Below are 27180 nucleotides of genomic sequence, written 5' to 3'. Positions count from 1 at the left end.
CCACCCCACCCCCATCAGAAAAGAGAGGAAACCGGTACTTCAGCTGTTGTTTATTGACACAGGTAGGCTCTATAGCAATAGGCTGGGAGGTGGCTGCAGTAGTGGGGAAAATGGCGGGTGGGGGGCGTTTGCCTGCAACAGCTGAGTGGAGTGTAGGAACACAAGTGCACAATGCACGACAAAAGGGGAGCCTGAGGGGGATGGGGGAGCAAGGAAGGGCCCGGGCCAGTCTCCTTAAACTGGAACCACTGCCCTGTGCCACAACTCTTGCTGGCGGTCTCTCGATGCCAGGCCAGGGGTGGGAGTTGTCTGGGTATCCATTTTCTATAGGAACTGAATGGAATACACAAAAAGGAGATGCAGGAGCGGTTGCCCTCTGTTAAGCTCTGGGGCTTCCAGTCCTGCAAACTCCCTTCATCCCTGGCTTGGGTGGGGTCACATGATGTGCAACCCAGCTCTGGGTTACCTCACCCGAACAGGGTCTTAAAAAAAGTCATGTTTCAGAGGCGTTAATCTTCTTCCCTAGCATCCCAGCCCACCAGTGCCACATTACAACCCCCAAGTGAGCACTACAAGCATTGCTGGCCTAATGGATGGGTTGGGGGAAGGGGATGGGACGGGGCTGGAGAAGGGGCTCTTGGGGCCTGTCATGGCACAGGCACTACACGCATGGTATTGGTGAAGCCGGAGCCAGGGCGCCACCCGGTCAGCACAATGACCACATCTCCCTTCTTGAAGAAGCCTCGGGCCTTGCCTAAAGGAAGAGAAGAAAGGTTGGTCAGTAAAAGCCAAGCCAGGCAGATGTGCACCTGGCTGACTACCCCGCAGCCAGAGGGGGAGCAAGCAGGGCTGGCTCATCATTACTTCCTTACACCACAAGGTGGCGCAAGCATCACAGCCCAGGCAAAGGGGATGCATGAGGGAGGCCCAGATATTTCCTTATCAATCGGAGTTGGCAGGGACCTTTGGACATCACTCATTTTATACTCCAGAGGGTGGAGAGCCTTCCCCAAAGTCAGAGCTAGTTGCTTCCGCTCATCCACTGACATCTTACTTTTATCAGGGACAAAGGTCATGAGTACATAATCTGTGTGTATGACACCCAGCAGTGTATGAGCTCTAATTTTTTTTTAGCCCTCAGTAATAAGCAGATGCCAAAGAGCAGACAACCCTGACTATCCAGGATCCTTTGCTTTGGGCCCCACGCTGGAAGACAGTGAGAGGCAGTGGGCAACTGAGCCCCAAAACTCAAAAGGCTCCTCTTCCCTCCTGGGCTCGGCCCAGAACTTGAGGGAATGGGATGGAGGGTTCAGAGAACATTCCCAAGAAGACAGCTAGGGTTCTTGCACACCCTAAGGTCAGCATGTTCCCCTTTCTATAGGATCCCAGGGAGACCAGCGCTCAAGCATCCTCCCCACCCCTCCAAGCTCTAGCCCTTGCTCCCAGCCACGCACCAACATTCATGGCCAAGTTCACCCGAAGGTCCACATCCTCAGCCCAGGCCTCCTGCACTGGGTCCTTACACACCACAGGGAAGATGCCGCGGTACAGGTGGGCCTGGCGGGCAGTCTGGTGATTCCGAGTCACAGCAATGATGGGGGCGCGGGGGCGGTATCTGGCCACCTGGTGAGCAGACCTGAGACAGGATGATGGACGGGCAAGAGAGACCATTAAACAGTGTTCCGGGAGCCTCCCAGGAAGCCCTGGAGAGCCTTCAGCAACAGCTCACCCTCTAATCCAACTCACTATTGCCAGCCTGTGACCCTACCATTTTAGCATCTGCTCCCAAAGCCGGGCAGACCCTCATCCTGTATCTTCCACAGCACGTACTACGCTTCTACTACGACATCTCTAGCTTTGCTACCCACTTGCCTTCCTCGGGCCCCAGGGTCATACCAGCCCAGCATGGTCAGTCTCACCCTATCACCCGACATGCCCCATAGCTGGCAGAACCCCCTCCTCTGAACTTTTCCATTCTGGCACAGATACAGCGCTGCCCAACCTCACCAGCACCCATTCCTCTCGCTGCCAACAACAGCTATAAGCCAAGCAGCATGTGAATAGCACCTGACTCTTGACATCTGCAAAGAACAGGAGCAGAGCCCACCATCCCCCCTGGGACTCTGCAACATAAGCCTTCCCTACTGCTGTGCCCTTTCCCCAGCCCACATGGCCCCCAAGTCCCTGAAACAGTCCCAGCAACTGGGCTCTAGAGCCAACCCGGAGTATGTCAGCAAGGCTTAGAAATCTGGGTGTTACCCAGGAGGCAAGACCAGGAGATGGGAAGGTTAGTGCCAGTGGGTCTGCCTGTGAAGGCTATGGAGGGCTGGGGGGCCCCCTGAGCCCCGGGGCCAGGTGCTTCCTGGAACACGGACACTGCACACTTGGGCTGCAGATGTCTCTCAGGAGTTGAGGTGGGCCTGCTTGCAGGAGGCACTGGGCCTCAGAGGGCAAACTGTAAGGACACTCAACAGGTGTCCAGGAAACTTAAGCCATGTCACAGCAGAGAATGCCCTGCTAAAGACCTGGCCCCCATACAAGGCTTTCAGAGGAGCAAGTGCTGAAGTCGGGACTAGTAAGGGTGAAATCCCAGAAGACTGGAGCTAAAAATAGCCAAATAGCAAAGGATGGACCTTTTCACAAAGGTCAACCCTAATGGTTGGAGCTGTTTATCCCAAGCCCTCTGCCAAGGGAGTCTGCCCAGATCTCATGTCCTGCTTCTACAGAAAGCCCCACCTGCCACTCCTCAGTGCACGGGGACCGCCTGATCTGCTCCCCTCTACCCCCCCCGCCCTCCAAAAAACCCTCGTGGCCCTAAGGTCAGGGATGGGGAGCACACTCCCAGACTGGGGCAGTGACACAGGCTAATTCAATCTCCCGGACTAGGAAAAGATCCCAAGGCCAAGGCCAAACACAGGCCTCTGCATGGCTGCACGGCACCAGAGAGCTAGCAAGACATCACGGTGACCTTTCCTGGTGCTGAACCCACTTGCCTTTGGGGCTCAAAGACCGACAGGGACAGGTGCACCAACCAAACAGCATATCAGCGAACAGCACTAATTTTCCAAACTGACCTTTTAAAGAGTACACAGTAATTGGAATGAACAAAATGGCCATCTACTTTTTTAAAAGATTAGCTTTTAGATATGAAAGAACCACTTGTAGTCGGTCTATCTGTAGTTCTATGATTAAGTCTCTGGTTTCTCTGGAGGAGGTAAACTTGCTTTGGATCCAAATGATCCAACGTCACTTAGGAGGGCTGCCTGGAATCCTCTGGGCCCTGGTGGCAGGCAGAGGGGTCTTACCTTGGCTCAGTGCCATCTGAGCCCTGTTCAATGCGCTGCTCTCAGGACACCCAAGAGAGGTGTCCCCGAGCAGGGCATCCCCAGGGCACCGCCACCACCTCCTACCTGCCAGACTTGGTGAGGACGATTATGGCCCCACTGCAGCACTTGAACGAGGCCTCCACGGCGCCCACGGCGGCGGCTTCGGTGGGGTCGCTGGTAATGGGCGCCAGGCGGCGGAGTTCCTCAAATAATTGCAAGTGGTAGATGGCAGCCTCTGCCTCACGGGCAATCTAGGGGAGCAACATCCGTCCAGAGGGACGAGAGGGGGACAGAGCTTTGTCAGAGCTGTGTCACAACAGGAGAGGGTGAGGAAGAGTCGCACAGACAGCTGGTGAGGAACGTGTCCCTGGATGCGAGGCCAAGAGGAGCCCAACTACTAGAGAAGCTGAGCCGAGCGACATCAAGACTCACAGGAACTAGTCCTTCGCCAGGTGCCTGTGACATCCACTGTGCCTACTGAGCCAAAGGACCCTTTGATCCTGCCCTGCCCTGACCTCCCTGGCTGGCTTCCTGCAGACGAGAAGAGGGCTGGGCCCTAGCGGTCTTCCAGATCGGCTGGAGCGAGAGGCTGGTTATCCTACAGAGTTACCTGCCCTTGGGGCCCTACCTGCCAGACTCCGTCAGAACTATCAAAGCTGCTGCTAAACACTTATAAGAAGCCTCCACGCTGCCCATGGCCATGGCTTCCATGAGGTCTGTGGAGTGGCTTGAGCCTCGCACAAGTTCTTCAAACAGCTTGCGGTGGAACATGGCTGCCTCAGCCTCACGAGCTATCTGTAAGGTTTAGGGGGGGAGGAGAGGCAAGGAAGAGGGAAGGAGGAGGGAAAAAAACGAGAGACAACACATGGAAAGACAGAATGGGGAATTAATCAGAGGAAGGTAACCTTAGGTTAATTGGCTAAATCTGTCCTTCAGGCAGACGCAAAGAGGCAGCATGATGAAAGCCCAACTGCTCAGGGATGGGTGGAGAATTCTAGCACCAATTGCTGCTGCTTCCCCTCCAAGAGAGGAAAAATCGGTTCTTCCATTCTGGAAGGATTTGTTCAGTGGGGGTGGGGGTAGAGAGAGACAACATGGCGGCAGGCTCTAGCACCTCGGCACAGAAACATGCCCAGGCTGGGCCCACGCCACTCCCTGGCAGGACTTGACCATGCTGCCTCATGACACAGCTTATGGGAAGAAACAGGCCCTCCCTCCTCACATGGCTGTCTGGTTACCACAAGGCTCCTCCATGGGCTTCCATGCACACACGGAGCATTTGCTTGGCTTCAGGCACAGGGCTGCTGCTACGAGCCTTTCCAAATGCCCTGCACGCTGAACACCGTGGGAAAGCTGGGGTCAGACAGAGCCAAAGCCACACAGCTTAACCGTGTTCCAAGCACGAAGGTGGAGAAATGGCAGATTTGTGAGGGTCACACTGAACAGCCATGTGAAGAGACAGATGGCCTGTGGAAGCACACAGGTAAGTTTAAGATGACATTTGATTATTAACATGTAAGGATTACCACAGTCATGAGAAAGCCATTCAGTTATTCACAGACCACCTGCTCAGATAACATCAAAAATTAGAAAATTTAAGCTTCAGAAGATTATGATGCAACCAGCAGCATCTTAGAGAATGATGCGGGAGGGGAGAATCAGTAATAACATCTCATTAATTGGACAGTATGTATAAGCAGGCATGTGGCAGGATTTACTAGGTTACAGGTTTTATTTCTCTGAGAATTGGGTGCATGCAGCCCAAAGACGAGGAGACATGAACAGGAAACAGAACCATACCTGGTACTGCCTAGCCCTTAGTCATGGGTCATTCATTGCCTCAGACACAAGAGAAAGCAGTGAGCAGCTGCAAGAAGCTATTAGCCAGTGTTAACTGAGGACATGGAAAGGAGAAGCCTGCACCACTTAGCCCAGACCCCATAACTCATCTTCTGAGCAGTGCCATCCAAGCCCTGCGGTTCCCTCTACGGTGTCTGTCTGTTCACAGGGAAGACTGGGGGTATGGAAAAGCAGAACTGGAATTCAGAGGCCAGAGCCTGATTCTTAGCCTCTGCCCCCAATACAGGCCCCTAATAGAGACATGGCTTTATCTCCTGCTAGATAAAGCACTGCAATGCAGGAGAACACTGGCTCTGGAGACAGCAGATCTGGATACAAACTGAGGCTTTATCATCATGCAATCCTCATCTATCAGCTGGGCTGACATCTATCACACAGAGGATATGAAGACTCCATCAATCCATACTACCTAATAACTAGACACACAGGAAGGAGGAAAGGAAGGTTTTTTGGAGGGGTGTTGCTTAAATTTGGTGCAGGGGAGGGTGTGTCACACAAAGGGCATGAGGATCCTTTGCTGACAGGAAGGTTAAAAAAAAAAACCCACTTCAGAATTAGAGGCAAGTTCGCTGAGCTCCACACACATCATGAGCACTGACATGGGGCTGTTGTTGAGAAAGTGAACCTACAACACTCGGTTCTCCCTGGCCTGAGGAGCCCTGGTAACTGAAGCCTGGGCGGACTCTTGAGCAAGTCTAGAGCTGGACCAGACAAGGCAGAGGAACGGAGAAGCAGCCCAGCAGCGGGTCATGGCCGAGCCAAAGAGCCTTGAAGAGCTAGCTCAAAGAAGAGCCGCGTCCAGGACTCCTCCGGATGCTCGATGCAGGCCCAATAGGCCCAGCCCTCCTCCTGCCTGTATTTGTGGACCTGCTGCCAGTCACTAAAACCCACATTTTAGCCTGAGGCATGTGCAGCAGCTCAGCAAAGCAGGCCCGGCTGCAGGCGCCATGCAAGGAGAGCTCGGTCACCACCCCCAAGCACACCCGGGGCCCCGGGGGTGGGGAGGGGGTGGCACCTGATGTGGAACAGGTGGGGAATCAAATGGACCCCAAACAGATCGGCTGAGAACAGGAGCCTATGGCTTTTTCCAGAATGGGACAGAGATACTCAGGGGTCCTTCGGGCTGTCCAGAGGAAAACTACAAGTAATCTTAGTACTTGAACCAAGGGACGGACTCACAGCCTTGAAGCCAGAAGTGAAGTGCGCTTTAATGGAGGACGCCTCCAGAGCAGAGGAAAGAGGAGGGAGTGTGGGCAGGGAAGGCAGAGGAGGAAAAAACCCAACGTACCCCTCTCCCCAGCACACACCTCCTCACTCTTATTGTGACTTAGAGAGGATCATCAAAGACCGAGGGCCCAGACGCCTCAAAGGTGTCACTCTGTACCAGAGCTTGCCTCCACCCTGGGCCCGGCCTGAGCCTGCGGAGGTGGGGAGACTCGAAAACTCACCAGGTGCTGCATGCGAACAGCCTCCAGGGGGTAGTCCCCTTTGGCGGTCTCTCCAGAAAGCATGATACAGTCGGCTCCATCCAAGACCGCATTGGCCACATCACTGCCCTCAGCCCTGGTGGGACGGGGCTTCTTGATCATGCTCTCCAGCATCTGGGAGGGGGACAGGGCATGAGTGAGATGCAGCCTCGGCAGTCTTCAGAGATGAAGGTCTACCAGCTAACCCCCTGGATACGTGTCTGCACATGAGGGGAAGGAAGGGTGTGTGTGTGCTTGAGAGACATGGGGCAGGCCCTGGGGAGAGCCCAGGTGGCCTCCCTGTAAGCGTATGAGAGCAGGGAGAGGCACATGCCTGCGTCGCACAGATGACAGGCTTCCCAGCTCGGTTGCACCTCCCAATCATCATCTTCTGAGCAAGGAAGACCTTCTCTGCAGGAATCTCAATGCCTAGATCACCACGAGCCACCATGATCCCATCGCTGGCTTCCAGGATTTCATCAAACCTGACAGAGAGAGAGGTTACATGGAACAAGGCCACAACTGCATTAATTACTGCACACAGGAAGTTCTCCTGGGTTCTATGACCTCATCACGCATATAAAGAGGCGACGGGGTGTTCCAGCTACCTTAGCCGCCCCCCAAACTAGGCGAACACTTGCCCTGGCTTCTTCAGCACTAGCATGAGAACTTCACTGAAGGGGCAGGGAGGAGAGCAAGGTTTCCTCCAAAGCCCTGTAGGCTCATTTCCTCTCCATCTGCACCTCAAGGCCCCCTCTTAAGGCATCTCTCTACCGTCTCCACTCTAGCTAGCACTTCCAAGGCAGAAAGAGAACCCGAGGCCAACTGACTGCTCACGACATAAAGGTCCTTGGCCAGAAGGGCTGCTCCTTGAGGTGGCCCCCTCCCAACGTGCTGAAGGCAAGAATAGCTGTGGCTCTGCCTGGTCTGTGGCCAGGGTCAGCGAGCACCCGTGGCTCATCAGGATGGCAGGATCCCAGTACAAAGGACGTCTATGCAAAGTTAAGGATGGCAAGGTCAAACAGTGGGCGGGGCCACTCCACCCACCCTCCCCAAGTACATGCCTAATCCACACAAGTAGATCTAGGGTTTTAGCTGTGCCGGCTTATGTTCCTAGCAGGGAGCTGGAGAGGAACAGAGGTCACGGAGCTGGTCATACCCACTCGGCTCAACCTGGGGAATACTGGGGAGGTGGTGAAACGGAGATGGGACCATCTAATACACCTGGAGAGGCACATGCTTTCCTCCAGGAAGCTGGTAACATTCCAGAGCCCAAACATCAGGCCAGCTGCTTTCTAAGCGAAGATAAGGACATCACGAGCTTCCACATGCCTCCCAAGTGAGGGGCTAAAAAGGGCCCCTTCCTAAGGGCCTGCTATCTTCCTTCTGTTGTGAAAAAATGGTGGTGTAGGTGGGGGGGTGGAGGGGCAATGTCCCCTTATTCCGGCAAACATAGGTAGTGCTCCTTATTAGGACAGCATAATGGCCCTTGACCTGTGAGCAGTGACCCTGTCCACTCCCAACGCTGGTCCCTGGGCCTGTGGAACAGTATCAATCACCACTGGGAAGCACCAGCATGCCCATCACCCGGGAAGATATATATGTATTTTTTTTTAAATACCAATGCCTTGGGGCACCTTCGGACTCAGTCTGAAGAGCCGTGCGACTCTTGGTCTCAGGGTTGTGGGTTTGAGCCCCAAGCTGGGTGTAGAGACTGTATTACATGCATGAATAAAAATAACCAACGCCTTTCATTCTCCCCGCTTAAGACGGACTCCATGGGTCTGGCCTAAGCTAGGGAGTCTGCATTCTGATAGGCTGGTCACCAGGTTTGGGAACTGGATATTCACAGGATATACCCTTTTTGGAAAGTGCGGGGGGTGGGGGGGGCGGGGGGGGAGTGGGGCTGAAGGAGGCAGGAGACAGAAGGGGGGGGGCACTTACCTCCGAACTCCCTCATGATTCTCGATTTTGCTGATTATCTTGATGTTCTTCCCTTTTTCTCCCAGGACCTTTCTAACTTCATGGACATCAGATGCCTTGCGGATGAAAGATGCAAACACCATATCTACATCCTGCTCTACCCCAAATTTCAGATCCTGGATGTCCTTTTCTGACACAGCAGGCAAGTCCACAGCAGCCCCAGGAAGGTTTACACCCTTCTTGCTCCCCAGGGAGCCACCATTCTCCACCTCTGTCACCAGGAAGTCAGCACCTGTGTAAAACAGAGGGGGGGGGGGGGGGGGGCAGAGCAATGAGGGCACAACATCCTCAACAGGAAGCAGGCTCTCCCCAGTATAGGGAACTGAAAGCAGTACATTGTGGGCACTGGAGCCATATGTCCAGAAGTCAAATACCACCTCACTAATTGTATAATCTTGGGCAAGTCAACTAACCTCTCTGTGCCTCAGTTTCCTCACCTGTTATATAGCGATAATAGTATCTGATACTCATAAGACTGTTTTAAAATTTACACAAATTATCGTGTAAAATGCTTAGGACCAGTGCCGGACACTTAAATATCAGCTATCATTCCCAAGTATACTAGAGTCCTGCACATATCATATTGACGGAAGACAGAAAGCAGAAAGGCTTTCTAACAGTGAGGATGGATTAAAAAAAAAATCTCGTATCTCCTAAAAGCACGATTAAGTTGAAGTCTGTTTTAAAAAACAACATAAGGAATTATAGAGGAACCTGGGTGGCTCAGCCGATTAAGCGTCCAACTTTGGTTCAGGTGGTGATGATCTCATGGTTTGTGAGTTCAACCCCTGCATCGGGCTCTGACAGCGTGGAGCCTGCTTGGGATTCTGTCTGTCTGTCTGTCTGCCCCTCCCCACTTGCTCTCTCTCACAAAATAAATAACTTAGGAAAAAAAAAAGAGGAATTCCTGAGAATAGACTTAATCTTGCTGTCAGCCAAACAAACTTCCCGTGTTCCTTGTGTTAAAGGAAATTTAAAGAATGGGAGATGGTTTTAGACAATGAGATGCTGACTCCAGTACCTTTCTCCTTCACCAACAGAGAGATAAGCCCATCGTCCACGTAGACCTTGCTGCCCACTTCCACCACCTTGCAAATGTTCTTGTAGTCCAGCCACAGGACGTTCTCATCACATTTTTCCATGTAGGCATTGTCCAAGGTGATCTTGAGAGTGGCTCCTTTCTTCAGCTCCACCTCTGCGGTGCCACTCTACAGACAAAACAGTTTACTGCCATGAGTCCAGCCCTCATGGCAGGAAAAGTAAAGTTCTTCCCTCCTGGGAAAAACGCTCAAATCTCAGCCAGAAGTACAATAAAGCGTCTGGTTTTGGGAATAAATGATCTTCTTCTCAAACTTATCTCAAAGAAGTCATCCAGGAAAAACCTACAACGTTTTAGTCACACTATTTAATGACAGGGGAAAAGGGATGAAGAGAGGCTTGGAACTAGGTTTTTAGAGTAAAAAAGCTTCCTCTCTGGTATCATTTCTTAGCAAAGTACATCAAATCAACATCGTTTACAGTGAATAGAACTCTCCTTTCTAGATCTAAACTAAGGAACATGGCCTCCGAGCAGGGCACAGACACGGCCCTCCAGAGCCCACCGCCCCCTGTACCTTCCCTGTCCCCACTCCCGGTGATACTTACGCCCTTGATGAGCCCAGTTCGGATCTCAGGTCCTTTGGTGTCCAGGGCCACAGCAACTGGCCGGTAACGAATGGGGTCAGAAGCAAAGCTTTCCGTGGCCGCACGCACATTCTTGATGGTCTCAGCATGGTACTGGGGGTAAGGAAGGAGAATGATGGGTGTCCTCCCACATGAGGAGCTAGCCCCAGAACTGAAGTTGATCCCTCAAGGAAAAGCCTTGGATGTTCCAGACCCCTGCCTTCTTTGGCTAGCCTCAGTGTCATCCATTCACTGAGCACCCTCAACCTTATCTCAATCCCCTTGGTTTCTGCCCACTTCTTCCACAGCACTAACTCGCTCATGAGCAAATCTTAGTTTAGAACACTGCCACCAAACCCACTACAGGTATGGTGTAAACACATCTCAACATAAAAAGAAGCGTGTCTTATTTTCTCTAGGACCTAGGAATTACTCTCCCTCGGCAAATAAAACAGGCAACTGGAATAAAAGACCTTGCATTTATGTGTGCACAGTGCTGGTCCGGCAATCAGTGTCAGATTCTGATAGATTTGGCAATTCTGAGCTTTTTCCTCTACTGATTCCAAGTACAATTCAAACTCCAGAGTTATTTACTTAAGCTTACAATGGCCAAGCTACACAACTCATTGCTAAGGTCCGGCAGACCTGGTTTTTACAATCACTTTCCGGAGCAGTCTAGGGAAAGGTGGGAATATGCCTCTCTCTGAACTAAATGCCCTGGCTTCCATCTTTTTCCTAAGCCCTTTCTTTTTTCCAATTGTTGCTACCATCTGACTAAAAGGAGACTCAAAGCCAAGATGTCAAAAGTGCTTAGTATAATCAACAGGACACTGCTAATAACAGAAGCACCCAATTCAGCACTTTGCAGGCCTTGTCCTTCAGCCACCCGGTCCAGGAGAGTAGCACCCACAAGGAGGCTGCAGGGGAGCCGGAACAAGGACAGTGCTGCCAGAAGCTTGTGTCTGAAAATCTTCAGCTTCTAATTATACTATCTAATGAGGACCAACGGCTGTTTTCTGGGGGCAGAGGCCCTTATTCTAAGTTATAAAAATTTCTTTCTATTGCTGACTCACAATAAAAACAGTAGAGAATGGAATATAGAGATAACTTTTCAAAGAAATGGGTGTTTCATATGGTCAAATCCCTTTTCCTCGGAGCTGATGTGAGGCGTAAAAGAATCCATGAAGTATTTAGAACAGAGATGAACAACAGTAATCACTTAATAATTGTTACCTAGCATTACCATCATCTTCTATTGACCATTCTATTTCATCCAATATGCACTTTGTGTTTGGTCATGAGGCAGGGCATTCTTTTAGTAGACAACTGGATTTGGCTGTGAAGTTTTATTTGTGCTTTCTGCCTCTAAGGGAACAAGCCTCGTGTGCTAACCTGTCTGATTCGGGTACTGTCCTTGGCTCATCTTACTGTCAGGGCGTGCTGATTTCAAAGAACATACTGGGAAGACTTCTGTACTTCTCTAGGCTCTGGGACAGTGTGACAGAAGATCTAACTGCTCCTTCAAGGCAGTCAGGAGGAAGTCATCAAAGTCATTTAGGCCTGTGTTCTGAACCAGAGCTAGAGCTAATGGCCACATTTTCAATTTCTTCAGGCTGTTCATCTATTTATATTTTCTAAATCTTGGATATTACCTTTTCTTGGAAAAGAGTCAAGTTCATCTCAATGTATAGAAATTAAAGTAGAAGTCTTTTTATGACTTTCAAACTCTCTTCTAATACATAGGAAATATTCCCTTCTCCTACTCTTTTTTATTTGTGCATCCTGATTCCGGACCAGGTTTTCCAGAAGTTTCTGTGCTACAGGGGTGTTTTGGTTTGTCAAATTTAGTTTTTATTTCATGAAGTTATGGTTTTAAATCAATGCTTTCCGTTCACCCTTTTTAGATTATTTGGTTACTAGTATTTTAACTATTTCATTTACTTTCATTAGGACTTTTGTTTTCTGGTAAGTACATTTAAGTCTGTGTTAAGACTTAAAGTTTCCACAAAAAAATATGCCAGAGGATATGGCCTATATAATTTCCATTTTATGGAACTTGAGGGGTGGGTTTTGGTGGCCTTATAAATTTTAAAATCCTAAGCATTTTAAATAAATATGTGTTTTGGTCTTGAGTGGACAGAAAGTCATCTATTTATATACATACCAATAAGATTATTAGGTCTTATATATCTACAGTTATCTTTTGGTACACTGCTGGAAGGTGTACTGAAGTCTTCCGCTAGGGCTGTGGTTTTGCTGGATGGTAACAAGTGGTAAAGAAGTCCATCAGTTAATACTGTCCTTGTGGAAGATTCTAAATTTAGGTTGTTTAAATGTCAGTATCACTGGGACCACATGTTCAGTAAGAACACATCTTGCCCAGGTGAACTGCTACAAGTGGGGTTAGGGAGACTGGCAAAAAGGTAAGATGCAGATAGTAGATGGCCGTCTGTTAGAGGGAGAGAAAACAATTTCAGTGTTCCGTTTTAAAAGAGTACTTAAAAACTGTCAAGAGCTGGGAAAGCATGCTATAGCATCTAGTCAAACTTGCATGTGAAGTAAGAGCTCTGACATGCAGTCAAAACTAAAACTGTTCACGTTACATTATGTAATATTAAATTATATAAATATATATAATATTAGAACAATTTCAGATGAGCCAAAACCCTGATCCCAGAGACAACCTTATCCTGGTCAAAAACCGCAGAATAAACCCACTAGAGAGACTTGGGGGGTGTTTTGTTGTTGCTGGGTTTTTTTTAAGTCCCAATTCTAACTTAGGAATAAGAGTCAAAGCAGAGGTTATCTCTAAATGCGTCTTGTAGTTTAAAAAGACCAAAATCCCTGAGCCAGCCCCCGTCCAGCAGGTGCAGTAGACAGCACGCAGCCTTGCCATTTCAGAGCTGCAGTGGTGTTATTTTACTGGATGGAAGAGGCCACAAGCCTAGTTAAAGGTCAACTTCTTAAAATCTATTTCTGCTTCTTCTGCTACACAGAGGAGACCCTGGCACGGTCCAGGAGCAGGGATCAATAGTGAACCAATCCCCACTGGTATCTTTAGCTCTGTCTTTGGGCTAAGCTAACACTTGCAGGAATTCCCAGGGACTTCCGCCAAGGACCCCGACATCGGAAAATTACAGAATGTCACCACAGACCTGTCTTAACCTGCCTAAAGTGCCGGCTGAGCACAGTTCCTCTGAACTTGGTCAGGCCTCCATGACATTTGGAAGCTGGCCGCCTGCCAGGCCATAGGCTGTTTATGGAACACGGGCTACGGAACTCACGATGGAGAGTCTCACGTTTCCAGAAAGGAGAAATTCGCCTCTTGGACTGTACTTCCTGAGGCTTTATTTTTAGTCTAAACTTAACACCAGCTTCCAAATGCCAGAGGGCAACCCCTTACCACTTGCCCTTACAGGGTAGCATTTTCCTTTTTCTAAACAGAAGAGTGAGGGGAGTTTGACCCATCCATTACTTTCGTACCAATGCCAGTATGAAATCTCATGGCTTATGAGTAAGGCTGATGGTTTTTAAAAGGAACTGTATGTCAGGGAACCTCAACTCCTCCCTCAAAATGAGTTCGGGAACAGAAGCAGGCAGGAATGGAGCACTTCCCAGTAGCTAGGTAAAGCCTCTGTCCACAGGTCAAGTCAGCTCATAAACAGCCTCAGCACAAATACATTCCTACCACGCTGCTGGAGAAGTGTGCAGACTTTATTTTAATGTACCAGAGCCCCTGGGAAGACACAGGCCAGGAACACAATGCTGATGAAAGGGGGTATTATATGCCAAGAAGTGTTAGTGCATGAGACTCAGTCCTTAACTTGCAATAAGGACTTCTCCTGTACCTGCTCAGTTATCTTGGTCTAACCTAGGCCAGAATTCAATCTGCAGGGTGACCTTTTGGCTCATCACCTCAGTATGAACTGTTACAGAAACCCAAGGGTAAGGAGGTGTCAAGCACTGTGGCCATGATACCTAATGGCTTACAAGGTTTTCCAGTAGAACCCTTCCACACTTTTTTTTTTAAAGTTTATTTTTCCCAGCAATCTTTATACCCAACTTGGGGCCCAAACCCACAACCCCAAGATCAAGAGTCGCATGTTCCTCTGACTGAGCCAGTCAGGCACCCCAAACCTTCCACACTCTTGTGAACACAGGTGTGTGGGATAACCACGGCCAATAACAAAACAAATCTTCTTTGTGGAAGGAGACTTGGCCAGTTGAGATAGCAGGAGATGGGGAAAGAAAGAGTAGGGATAGGCTAGTGAAGATGATCTCCCCATTGGCTGTAAACCCCAGATTCTTTCTTGCCTGATCCACTGTGGTTAAATGAATACCGCACTCCCACCCAATTTCCTACATGCTCTCCCAGTGGCCAAACTGTCCAGCTGAGGCTCACCTCATGAGTTCCATGAGAGAAGTTCAGACGAGCCACATTCATTCCAGATTTAATCATCTCTTTCAATATCTCCACAGATCGGGAAGCCGGACCTAGTGAAAAAAATTTTAAAGCCTAAGTGTTATTCAAAGTAGGAAGAACACTTGAGTTTGAAGAACGCTGGATATTCTTTTTCCCTAAATTTCCCTCCTGCAAAAAGCTCAAAATTCTTTCAAAAGCATATACATAGCTGTTACTGTGTTTGCCCACTTTCTTGATTTAAGGGGTCACTTTTCCTATTTCCTTCAAATTCTACAGGCTCCTATCTAACTAGGAAAGCCTAAGTAAGACTTGGCCAGCCCTCTCTGCTCTCCCTGAAGGCTAGCCAGATGTCCAACCACAGAAGTGTGGTTGCACAGAGCCATGTCAAAAAGGTCTTCCCAAGAGGGGCACCTGGGTGGCTCAATCGGTTAAGCATCCGACTTCGGCTCAGATCATGATTTCATGGTTCATGAGTTTGAGCCCCACATCGGGCTCTCTGCTGTCAGTGCAGAGCCCGCTTTGGATCCTTGGTCTTCTTCTTTCTCTCTCTGCCCCTCCACTGCTCTCTCCCTCTCTCTCAAAACTAAAACATTTTTTAAAATCTTAAAAAAAAAAAAAAAGATCTTCCTAAGATTTCTGAGATGCTCCTAAAAGAGGTGCTAAGGAAGACATCGTCTAAATTTCGCCTTTAGTAGCAAAAACAGAGCATACTAATTCCTTACTGCAACTTCCTATGACCTGAGTTCCCACAAGAATCTGTGTAGCCTCTCGCTCAGCAACCAGGTTTGCTACATTTATTTTGTCTTTTCAGGAGAGAAAAGATCACTGTCATAACAGGCCCTCGTTTTGAGGGGCACACTCACTCACCGATGGTACAGATGATGCCCGTGTTACGGGCCGTGATGGGTGGCGAGTCAATGTCCAGGCGGCACATGTGCTCCAAGAACGTGTCAGCCATGGCTGCGTGCAGCTGCTGGGTCTGAATGAAGGCAGTCCCGACATCACTATGGGGCTTTGACATGGCTGCTGAGGTCCTGGGTCCAGGAGAACTGAAGAGAGAGTATCAGTCTGAGAAGCCCAGGTAGTTAATATACCACTTGGCACATGAGGCTGTTTCCTGCTTACACATTAACTCAATAAGCACACTTTGCACACAAGCCACAGGGAGCCCTGCCACGCTCTGGCCATGTGGGTGCTCCTCAAGTCAGGCATAGGGTTCACACGGCCGTGAGCAAGTGGGAAGGACCTCAAAGAACAGTTTAAAACCTCGTACCCAATGTGTGTACTTCCCAAGTACCTGCTATAAGCAGACCCCCCCTTACAACAGCTCATATCTACCTTGACAGCTTTCTTGTCCATCCTACAAACAACATGTCACAGGCATGGAAAGAGCTTCCCCAAAAGAAAATTGTAACTGATCTTCCAGTGAGGTAAAGAATGGAATCCCAGTTTAGTACCTTGGCGAATCTAGATCTTTGTATGAAAAGCTATCTCAAAGCTATAAATGTCTGCTACAGGGCAGGGCATCCACATTGGCTTTTAACAATCCCCACCCAAACGCAAAGTGAGTTTCCTGGTTGTAAAGACAGCCACCAACCAGGCAGTCCGTTGAGCTCTGGGATACTAGATTTTCACCAACACGGGGCACACATCAAGTTCATTCCTCGACTCACGCTAGCAGGAGAGCTCACAGACAGACAGTAGAAACCAGTCCCTAGACAGGAAGCAAAGTTGATCCAAAACGCTGAATGCAGAATCTTTTGTCCCAGGAGTCTACCTAAAAACTACATCTACTTTTGGTCAGCAGCACTTTAGGACACACAAAGTAATTTGCATAAATTCAAGGATAACCCCAAAGGGCACTGGTCTCATTCTAAAATTAGTACAGCAACTTTAACAGGACAGTCACAACATGAGGAAATTAAGATTGCTTGCCAAATCCTTTTCCCAACTGATTTTCTGATGCACCATCCCAGTTCAACTTTCTGACAAGTACACCACCCTCAGTAACAAAGACCATCTGTGTTTCAGGTAATTAACCAGGCCAGGTCACAATCCTGACAACCGTCCCGACCTTTGCTTTCTTCATTACTGACTTACAACTAAACTCACTCAGCCGGTTAGTTAGCTGATTACAAAGACTTGAGAAGTTTCCGGGCAGTGTCTTAAGAACCATCAGGTAAGGATGCGAGCCAGAGCTGGACACTCCTCATCAGAAGGCTGTCCCTCTCAAGTTCTCAGACCAAGGGCTACTCCTTCTAAAACCCTTGAGCCTAGAGGCTTCAGGCCAGGCTCTGGAACAAGCCCCTCTTCAGCCCTGTCCCTCCTCTTCCTATAAATCTAAGGCACCCTGATATATCATATCACTCTTACAATCTTTCTCCTTCTCCATCCTTGACTTGGTGGCCTCTCTGGGTAGTTCGAGTAGACCATGCATCTAAACCTACCTCTGCTACCTTCGAGAATTGTGATAAAAGCCCAAGAAGCTTTGTGACCAGGTATGAGCAAACCTGTCAGCTACTGAAAATGGATGGTTGCCACATTTTAAAAAAAAGGGGGAGGGAGGGGCGCCTGGGTGGCTCAGCGGGTTAAGCATCTGACTTCGGCTTAGGTCATGATCTCACAGTTTGTGAGTTCCAGCCCCGCGTCGGGCTCTGTGCTGACAGCTCGGAGCCTGGAGGCTGCTTCGGATTCTGTGTCTCCCTCTCTCTCTGCCCCTCCCCCATTCACACTCTGTGTGTGTCTCTCTCTCAAAAATAAATAAACCTTTGAAGAAAGAAAGAAAGAAAGAAAGAAAGAAAGAAAGAAAGAAAACAAATGGCTACCACCAGTCCTCAACTACAGAAGCCAAAACTTTAAAACTGGGGAAGTAAGACATTGGCTAACTATTCCACATGACAAATGCACTGTTCCCTTCAGTGTGCATTTCCTAACTCTCTAATACAACATACCAGGCAGCAAAATGAAAACATCAACCTTCTCCTCCATGACCTATTTGGTTTTATATCTGTTAACATCTAATACTAGGAGGTATTCCAGTGTCTGTTGAATGACCTTTCAGTGTATCTTAACACCTCTTTGCCGAAGTCAAAGTTCTACCCCCCTTCCCCTCCTTCCCTGAATCTGAAGCACTGAGGAATTACTGAAGGTACTGCCTGGGCAGGCAGGGTTCCTTTACCTGCACTCATGGGGAGTCAGGGTTGCTGCCTGCAGAGCACACAGCGGGTGGGGCTTAGCTAAGTCTGGCTGTGAAGGGAACACTACTGAAGAGATGGCACCAGGGGGCACACGAACCCAGTTGGAACACAAAGGCCTTGCTGTGGCCTCCAAGTGGAGTCACCATCCAGTTTGAGGACTGTATCATGAACCAAATAAGACCTGAATGAATGGGTTGGAGTAACTAACCCCAATCTTCTTAAAAACCATCAGCTGTCAAAAACAAAAACCAACCCTCCTTCCCCCCCCCCCCCCCCCCCACCACCAAAAAAATCAAAAAATCATCAGCATCAGCTGCCTCTTCTCTAGACCCGAGACATCAGGGTTTCCTTGCAAGGACCTGGCTGGGGCCACTGGTTATTGGGTCATACCTTGTGTTCTCTGGGCTTGGGCTTCCGATGACATAATGCTCTTTTTTTGGCTCAGGGTGGCTCCTTGGCCCCACTTGCAAAGATCGCTCGGAGCTGAGTAAAGTTTGCTCTGCAGAGCTGTACAAGGATCAAGGCAGAAGCTGAGTGTAACTAAAGTTCTTTGGGGCAATGGAAAAAATTACCTTAGTAACCAGGTAGCCAGGTGGTAGCTGCTCCCAGAGGTTCAGCTATGTTACAGAGGAAATACCAAGAAACTGGTAACAGAAACTTTGCAGGTAAAAGTTAAGTGCTTACTGGCTCCTCTGTGATGCTTTATCTCCTAGTGGAGACCAGATTACCTTCCCTCTAAATTTTCTTTAAGCCTGGGGGTTTACTAACATTTCACTATTCTATATAAGAACCTGGTTGGTTTTGGCTCAGGACTTGATCTCATGGTTCGTGAGACTGAGCCCCACACTGCGCTCTGCACTGCCAGCACGGGTGCTGCTTGGGATTCTTTCTCTTCCTCTCCCTCTGCCCCTCCCCCACTTGCACTGGGGCGCGCTCTCTCTCTCTCAAAATAAACAAACTTTAAAATAAACATACATTTGGGGCACCTGGGTAGCTCAGTCGGTTAAGCGTCCGACTTTGGCTCAGGTCATGATCTCGCAGTTCGTGAGTTCAAGCCCCGTGTCAGGCTCTGTGCTGATGGCTCAGAGCCTGGAACCTGTTTCGGATTCTGTGTCTCCCTCTCTCTCTGACCCTCCCCCATTCACGCTCTGTCTCTCTCTGTCTCAAAAATAAATAAACGTTTGGGGCGCCTGGGTGGCGCAGTCGGTTAAGCGTCCGACTTCAGCCAGGTCACGATCTTGCAGTCCATGAGTTCGAGCCCCGCGTCAGGCTCTGGGCTGATGGCTCGAAGCCTGGAGCCTGTTTCCGATTCTGTGTCTCCCTCTCTCTCTGCCCCTCCCCCGTTCATGCTCTGTCTCTCTCTGTCCCAAAAATAAATAAAAAACGTTGAAAAAAAAATTAATAAATAAACGTTAAAAAAAATTAAAAAATAAAATAAAATAAACATACATTTAACTGGAAAAATATCTACCAAAATATTAACAGCACATCAGCTGGTGATAGGATTACAGCAAATTTTTGTCTTCCTTTTACTAATTTACCCGTAATGAAATATTTCCATATTAAGAAAAATGGCAACTGTACCTCTCCTGAAAATGATAACATTTACAAGTTTCCTGGTAAAAGTGTTGGAATTAAAAGGGTTAGAAGCTTCTGGTTTTATTAATCAACCACTGCTCTATGCATTTCAGGAATACTCTGCTTAAACGGGGCAGAGGTGAGATAACACAGCTTAGGCCCTAAGTTAATAAAGTCCGCAGGACAATTCTATGCAAAAAAACCTATTAGTCACGCACCCAATTCCAGCAAACTTTTTTTCCTGTTCAGTCTGTCCTCAATCTTTACGGCAAAATCTTTGTGACAGGGATGTTCTGGTACAGAAGGGCTGTCTCCAAGGCCAGGAGCAGATACAATTATATTGGGCTCAAACAATAATCTTATGTCACCATGTCAAGTTAAATCTGAGCTTTTGCAAGCTCTGATCTTTTGCTCACCCAGGCTATTAAACACACAAAAAATAAATGAAAATCTGTTTGGCATTTTAGCGCATTTACATGCCAGCAATAAAAAAAAAAGAAAGCCTGCTTGTCCAGACTCCTGTGCGGTATCTCAACATGTCCTTAAAGACCCCTACCAAACCAGAGAACTCAGGTCTCATCCCCAGGTCACCGGCAGGTCTCCTGCCTCAGGCTCTGCCCCAGAGCCTCCTTTGGCGGAGGGTCAGGGCTCTGCTGCCAAGGTCCTCCATGAGCCTCTCTTGAGCGCAAGCTGCCCACCCTGCCAACCACCTAACCGGAGTTCTTCCTAAACACCCTTCGACTGTCCCCTAGCCCCAGGATGGCAGCCCCAGCCCGGTTTCTCGGGGCGGGCCTCTGGGAAGAGCTCCCCGCCCCTCAGGCTGGACAGTGCCCGCCAGGACATGCAGCCAGGCCAGTGCCCGTCTGACTCACTACTGCATCCTCCTCCTTGGGAGGCAGACACATGCGCAGCCAACCTCCAGCCAGCAGTGGAAGCCCGGCGTACCCACTGATGGTGGCAAATGCTGTGCTCGGGTGCGGGAACCTTACTCGTGAGCACGAGCCCCTGCAGTAGGATCTTCCTCACAGCCATTTCTCCTCTGTGAGAAAGGAGACAGCGTCAGAGCCTCAGTGCAGGCTGAGGGGCTGGAGTAGCTACGCTCACAGCTCAGCTCCATGCACCCCTCCTCCCACCTCTCCTTCTTCTCGTCTCCAGCAGCTCCTGGTTCTCTAGCTTCATTCGTGCCAGAAACGATTCTTTGGCCGCTATCCAGAAACCAGAGCAGGAAGGAGCATCCAAAAAATACGACATGCCTCTTCTTAGAGCCAGTACTGTTGGCGAGTTGTGCCGGGAAGGCTTCACGCTTCGCCAATTCTTTCACAAAGGCCCAAATCATTCTGCCCTAGTAAACCAGCCTGGCCCATGGGCCTGTATGTGCATAACCCAATTTTTAACCAGCCGGGGCACTCTGCACCAAGTGTGTCCTGATGCCAAACCTCACCACACAGAGTAACCCAATTATGATGGCACCTGGTGCCCCCGATTGTGTTCCCTGCTCTGACATCAATTTGCTAAATGCACCTCCAGGTCAGCATGACAAAGGCCTTTCAATTCCCCAATCTTCAGACAAGGTGTCCAGGCCAGCCTGCTCTCTAGGAGCTCTCTTCCTAGATGCCAGAGCAATAGAAATCCCAGGACTGGCCCTAATCTGACTATGACAACACCGACATCAAAATAGGTGCCGGGCCACCTACAGAACCTAGTAAGGTCTAGACTGAATGGCTGTTTGTCCTTATATTCACTTACAGTAATGATATCATGTATTTACATACGGAGTAGGATATGGAGGAAAAGACATTTCTAGCTAAGAGATGTGAATCTCAAGTCCAATCTACCCTCAGCAAGCCCAGTAATAGAAAGCCAAGTCTAGTTTACCTGGTTACTTACATAAAACAAAAAGGAGCCCCCTTGCAGGTTCAAGTAAAATTCCCTTGCTTTTATTTATTCAGGGCTACAACTAAGGGACTTATACTTTACAAGCAGGGGCCTAAGGTTCTATTTCAAACTTGAGTGTAAAGAGGGCACTAAGGCAGACACAAAATGGGCCCACCCCCCAAAGGACCACTCAACTCCAGGGCAGCTAAGTCCCAAGTCAGAGAAACATCCCACGTCCTCGTTTGACCACAGATGCTCAGAGCAGAGAACTGGTTTCAGCCTGAAGGAGGAAGTCCGGAGGAAGCTTTTGTTGTCCTGTGTTATGATGTCTCCTTACTAGGCTTAAAATAATGAGGCAGTGTTTTAGGGCATGATATTCATACTCTGGAAGCAGCAAGGGACCTGGAACCCTGTAGTTTAGGGCCCAAGTCAGGGACAACCAGGACGGGTGACAGCCTCCAGAGGGAGGCATTAGCTCAGCATTTAAAGGAAGAGCTGCCCTGCATCACAGTTGGAGGGAGGAGAAGGGGGAAAGGGGAGATGGGAGGAGGAATGGCAGGACCAGCTCTCTAAGAGCACTGACCTAGTTTGTATGACTGGTCTTCCTACAGTGACCTTCACAGATTTGCTTCTATTTTATTTTGAACTAAGGAAAAAAAATAATTAACAGCTGTATTTCTACCACCCAGAACTGACTACTAACAGCCAGAATTTTAGGCTTAAAAAAAAAAAATGCATTTTGTAGAGTTCATTTTCCCTCCACCCCCACACCCCTCCAACCCTTCCACAGCCTGTCACGAACTCTGACACCCAACTACTGTCAGGAATTTTCTATCCTTCTAATTCATTTAAGTGTCACTATATCTATACCAACCCCCATGATATTGTTTTCTACAATGTTCTAAGTAGTATACTGTTACAAACAAACAACTTGCATTTTTCAGCACATTTAAGACCTATCTGGTGGGTACATAAGATCTGGTGAATTCATATGAACTGCTGTCCTAGTCCACTACATGACTAGATCATTTACTTATGTATTATGTATTCTCTTACTGGTTGGCCATCCTCCTCCTCCCACTGAATCAATTTTTCCACCATTAATCAGTATAAAGACAACTCTATCCTAGTACATGGTTCCTTGTGCAAATGTGAACTCCTCTCTCTGTATTTCCACAAATGGAATTTATGAGTCACGGGGTATGTTTATTTTCTCTTTTACTAAATATCGTTGAACTGCTCTCCATTTACAACCAACCAGTAATGTGAGCTCCTGCCCTCTTATACCTCTGCCCAACATTCAATATTGTGAGAGCTTTAAAATGTCCATCCATGAGATAGGTTTATTAACCTGCTTTCTAATGTAGTAACAAAAGAGGGATACCAGATATCCAAAGTCTCTACTTCCCTACCTCTAACTAGATCAAAGCTCCCAGGGCTCTTCCAAAAGTGTCCATGATTTTGTCTCCTATACCATGACTGACTCACTTACTGGGCAATTCTCTTGCACTCATCACTGGAAACCAGGAAGACACCAACTGTCTAAAATTAAATAAATACTAGCTGTAGGTTGATTTCAAAGGCTTGGAAGGAACGGGGGCCTTTTCACAGAACTTTTTGGACTGCATCAGCTAAGCTGGGTGCTATCATAGCTGGTCTTGGCATCTCCACCCCAGAGCCCCTGCCTAACATCCAAAACAAGGCTTGCTGGCATCAGGAGAGAGAGGCTTAGTTAGAGCTCCCCAAAAGCTTCTCCTATGGACAGAAGTGGAGGAGGTAAGTCTCAGAGGCCACCGGAGGTACTGCAGCCTGGCTTGCCCTCCTACGTGCAGACCAGCACAAACCACTGCAGGGGCGGGGCCACGCTGCTTGGTGGCCCTGCCAACCTTCTGAACTGAGCAGTCAGACCGGGAGGCAAAAAGGCCCAACAGAGGTTGCATGGCACCATCCACTACGCACCCTGGCTCACTGTCCCCAAAACAGCTTCTCTAACAAAGCCCCAAATAATCAGACTATTCATTTATCTAGCCTAAGACTGGCTTTTGGTGAAAAATCCAAGTTCCCAGAAAGTATGCTAGTATTAAGAAGAGTCTTCCCTTAGCTCTGTTCCTATCTGTACCAGAATTGAGGTTAAAATGATGACTCAGGGTCCTGTAAGACCAAAATATATATGTATGTGTGTATATACATATATACACACACACATATATATACATATATACGTATATACATAGACACACACACACACACACACATATATATATTTATATATATTTTTTAAGTAATCTCTATGCCCAACATGGGGCTCAAACTCACGACCCCAAGATCAAGAGTTGCATGCTCTACTAAGCCAGCCAGGCACCCCTCCTGTAAGACCTTTTACCAAATCACTTAAACATCTCACAAGACCCTCGACAAGGTTGCAAGAAAACTCTGCTCACACTGGCAACTCATTCTTGTGATGTAACAACCAACTGAGATTTGACTGTGGACATTTGGAATGATTCAGAAATTAAATGTCAAATGAGTCATTTTCCCCTACCTAGAGCGGTCTTAGCTCTTGGCTAAAATAACACATCCTGACATGTCTTCACACAAGCTGAAGCAAAATAAATTAGAACCAGTTTAGGGTGAGTTGATAATGCACGGGTTGCGTTTTTTATACTTTCTAGCTCATAGTCATTTCCTCATTTCTTCCATTGCCTCAACATTAAGAAACGGCTTTAAGAAATAAAATGACTTTTCCTGTGACACCCCCACCCCCACCCCCATTAATGTCACAACATTCAAGGCACAGAAGCAACTCCCTACAAGGTGCTAGCTGTTTGGAGTCCCAGCTACCAAATTTGCCAAGTCACTGGCAAATTATTGGGTCTCAGAGACCCAATAATGCTTTTTGCTACACTATGAATTCAACACTAAAATTCTAATGCAGTACTTAGAAGTGTAACTTCACTCAGAAGTGAGTTCAAGGACATTCTTTCAGTCATCATTATTCATGACCATTACAGCCCTCCTCCCACAAAGGGAGCCATGGCCCCAGAGTAGTCTCAGGAATGCAGGGACACAGGCCACGTTACTTGGGCCCGGGGTTCTGCCATGCTGCACCCTAAGGTCTTAGGGCAGTACAGAGAGCCGGGGGACCTGGACAACTATTTTTCATTTAGTCGAAACCATTTTTAACTTGGGGGAAACACATGCTTCACTGTTTGACTCACTGAATAGGGAGAAGGGACTTTTTAAACCTGTGAAGACCACAGTGCAGTTTCCCACTCACCCAATGAAGAGAATTCTCTCAAAAGCAGATAAGTTGAAAGGTTGAGTCATCTTCCCCACAGAGGACCCCCCTCCACCACAGACCTGGTGCTGGGTTACATACCTTCCCCTCAGAACAGCCCCACTGCATTTCCCAACAGCATCCTCAGGCCAACAGGAGAGTGAATTATTTGCTAATAATGCTGCAGAGCAGAAGTCCTGACCTAGGCTAGCCTCTGTACCCCAGGAGTGACCACACCCTCAGTACTGCCAACAGGAGGCTGCAGTCCCTGCCTGGGATCCTAACCTCCACTCACCAGCTGGTAAAGCAAACCCTAGAACTCCACCTGGCGTAGGTGGGGATAACAGTGAAGATTTCAGTTTATAAGTTTGTTTCTACTCTCCTAGCCAAACATCAATTGCTGAAATTCTGCCTCCTTGCCTTCCTTCCTCTGCAGGTCCCTATTCTCAGGAGATCAAAGAGCCACTGCAGCAAGTAGAGAGCTGCAAGGTAACATTATTAGTTACTTTGTAAACACTGTACCAAGATGCCTTAAGGGATTGGTTTCCAGGAGATGTCTGCATTTTAATCATGGCTCCAAAGATTAACTAGGAATACGTGTTTGGGTATGGCATGGAGAAGATGATCCCTCATGCTCAATTACGGTTTAAGTAATTGTGCTCAGCGAACGAAGAATACATTGGAAGGCATTTCTCCTGGACATCTCACTAGAGATCAGACACTGAGCGGAGTATTCACCATATATTCATGTAACTGGGTATATAGTGACCAATCCTTTCAACCATTAGGAGGAAAATGTTACTCCCAGTTTATACATGGGAAACTGAGGTTCTGGGGCTGAATTCTCTCTCTCATTCCAGATGTTAATGAGTCGAACCCGATTCTAAAAGCCCATTAACTTCCCAATGCCTCTGTCCATCATGCCTGGACTTTACCCATCAGGCTCACGTGGACAGGAGAGGATCAATGTCCTAGGTTTGAAGAATACAGATAAAAACCAAGGGATGCCTTTCCATGACTGGACTTTTAAATAACCTTACTACTGGAAGGTACTTTTCTGCTTCAAACCCAGTTTGTGATGCCACCTCGTGTGGCCTTTCTCCATCCCTCACCCAACAGGAAGCGATCCCTTCCTCGCAGCAGTTACCACTGTTGGTTCCCTAATCACATTATGAGCTTTGTGGGCTATGACCTTTCTGGTCATAGAAAAACAGCTTAGCACACAGAGATTTTATTGAGTGAACGCGGTACGTGGCGTCAAGCTCTTGACATATTTCTATTCTGACCATAACCTGCTCCCACCCAGCCCGAGATCTCTGTGTTCTGAAACCGGGGAGTATGTGTTCAGCGAGGTGAGGCAGAGGCGAGGCTGCACCGGTCCTGCGGAGGGGCGGGGCGGGTCCCGGTCCGCTACATGCAGCCCCGCAGCGGCAGGAGGGAGCGCCGGGACCCCCCTCGGAGCCAGCGCGGCGAATCTGGGCGGCCCCAAACAAGAATGCGCCACAGGGGCAACCACCCTTTCCTCCCCATGCAGCGGGAAGGCCGAGGGTTACATAACCTTCCAAATGGGCCGCGGGCCGCCGCTGCATCCCCCGGCGGCACGGGAGCCGGCCCAGCCCATCCGCAGACCACTGCGATTAGGGCCGTGAGCTGGGGATACGGGCCCGGGGCTCCAGGAACCAGGCGAGAAAGCGGGGTGGCGAGGGGGGGGGGGGGTGCAGGCGGACGTGACCAGAACAGAGGGGAGGGGCGAGGACCCGGGCTGAGCGAATCAGAGAGCGGAGGAGAGGGATGCGAAGGAGCGGACGTGACCAGAATGGAGGGGGAGGGGCGGGACCAGGGCATGAATGGGGGAAGGGGCAGGCACGAGGGGGGACAAGGACGCGGGAAGAGCACGCGAAGCTGAATGGAGACGGCACGGGGGAGGGGGGGGAGCTGGGGAACGGGTTTCGAGGAGAGATTACAAGGAAAGCATCCGAATGAGGGGGGCAGGGCCGGGCTGAGGGCCCAGGGAGGGGGAATGGTACAGTATTAAGGGGCCAGGGGAGGAGGCGAGCAGATGAGCAGGGGGTAAGGGAGGAAAGGAAGGAATCCGAGGAGGGAATACTGGAAGGAAGGCGAGGATGGAAGCAGATCGAGAAGAGGGAGGCGAGGATGGGACCAGAATGGGGGGGAGCACTGGGGCAGGGGAGGGCCGGCTGTGGAACAAACAAGAGCTGGGGGTCTGGGGGCTCTGACGAGCAGACCCTAGGCGCGAGATGGCTCCCTCTCCCGACTTCAACCGGGTGCAAGATGCCCAGGACCCTGCGCCGGCCCCAGTGTAAGTGCCCTGAGTGCGCAGACGGCCGGGAGTCCGCACTAGCCGGGTGCACGGAACCCTGGTGGGAACGGATGGCCCAGCCTCTGCCCCGCTCACCTCCGGCGCGGTCCCGCTCGAGCTGCAGTGCGGCTGCAGAAAGGTCTGGACGCTCGCGACGCGACGCTGCTGTGCGGGAGTTGGCCGCTTGAGCCCCAAGGTTATCCAGGCTGCAGC

At 49.2% G+C, this 27180-nt stretch overlaps 1 protein-coding gene across 3 annotated transcripts; it reads right to left on the bottom strand.

Moving 5' to 3' along the window:
* Window positions 1–35: 35 nt before the first annotated feature.
* On the bottom strand, window positions 36–27180 carry PKM (pyruvate kinase M1/2). Of its 3 annotated transcripts, XM_042941502.1 has the most exons (12): window positions 24648–24794; window positions 18308–18424; window positions 15588–15769; window positions 14700–14791; window positions 10280–10411; window positions 9657–9843; window positions 8597–8867; window positions 6987–7137; window positions 6635–6787; window positions 3411–3577; window positions 1455–1636; window positions 36–754 (listed from the first exon to the last, which is right to left on the bottom strand). In XM_042941502.1, the coding sequence occupies exons 1-12, from the start codon at window positions 24695–24697 to the stop codon at window positions 648–650; spliced, it is 1791 nt and encodes a 596-aa protein (XP_042797436.1). In that variant the 5' UTR covers window positions 24698–24794; the 3' UTR covers window positions 36–647. The 3 variants fall into 3 exon arrangements, with proteins under 3 accessions (XP_042797436.1, XP_042797435.1, XP_042797434.1); XM_042941501.1 differs by lacking the exons at window positions 18308–18424; window positions 24648–24794 and adding an exon at window positions 27064–27180; XM_042941500.1 differs by lacking the exons at window positions 3411–3577; window positions 24648–24794 and adding an exon at window positions 3955–4121.

The sequence above is a fragment of the Panthera leo genome, chromosome B3 (assembly GCF_018350215.1).
Source record: "Panthera leo isolate Ple1 chromosome B3, P.leo_Ple1_pat1.1, whole genome shotgun sequence".
Taxonomy (NCBI): domain Eukaryota; kingdom Metazoa; phylum Chordata; class Mammalia; order Carnivora; family Felidae; genus Panthera; species Panthera leo.
Note: the sequence above shows the minus strand (reverse complement) of the source record. Positions and strands in the feature narration are given on the sequence as shown.

Bases quoted from the DNA above. Each gene is read 5' to 3' on its own strand.
- PKM (XM_042941502.1), bottom strand. From the start codon at position 24,697: ATGACTCAACCTTTCAACTTATCTGCTTTTGAGAGAATTCTCTTCATT. The intron at 14,792-15,587 runs GTGAGTGAGTGT...TTTTTTCACTAG, and splicing joins GGGCATCATCTGTACCATCG to GTCCGGCTTCCCGATCTGTG. The intron at 755-1,454 runs GTGCGTGGCTGG...CTCTTCCTTTAG, and splicing joins GAACTTGGCCATGAATGTTG to GCAAGGCCCGAGGCTTCTTC.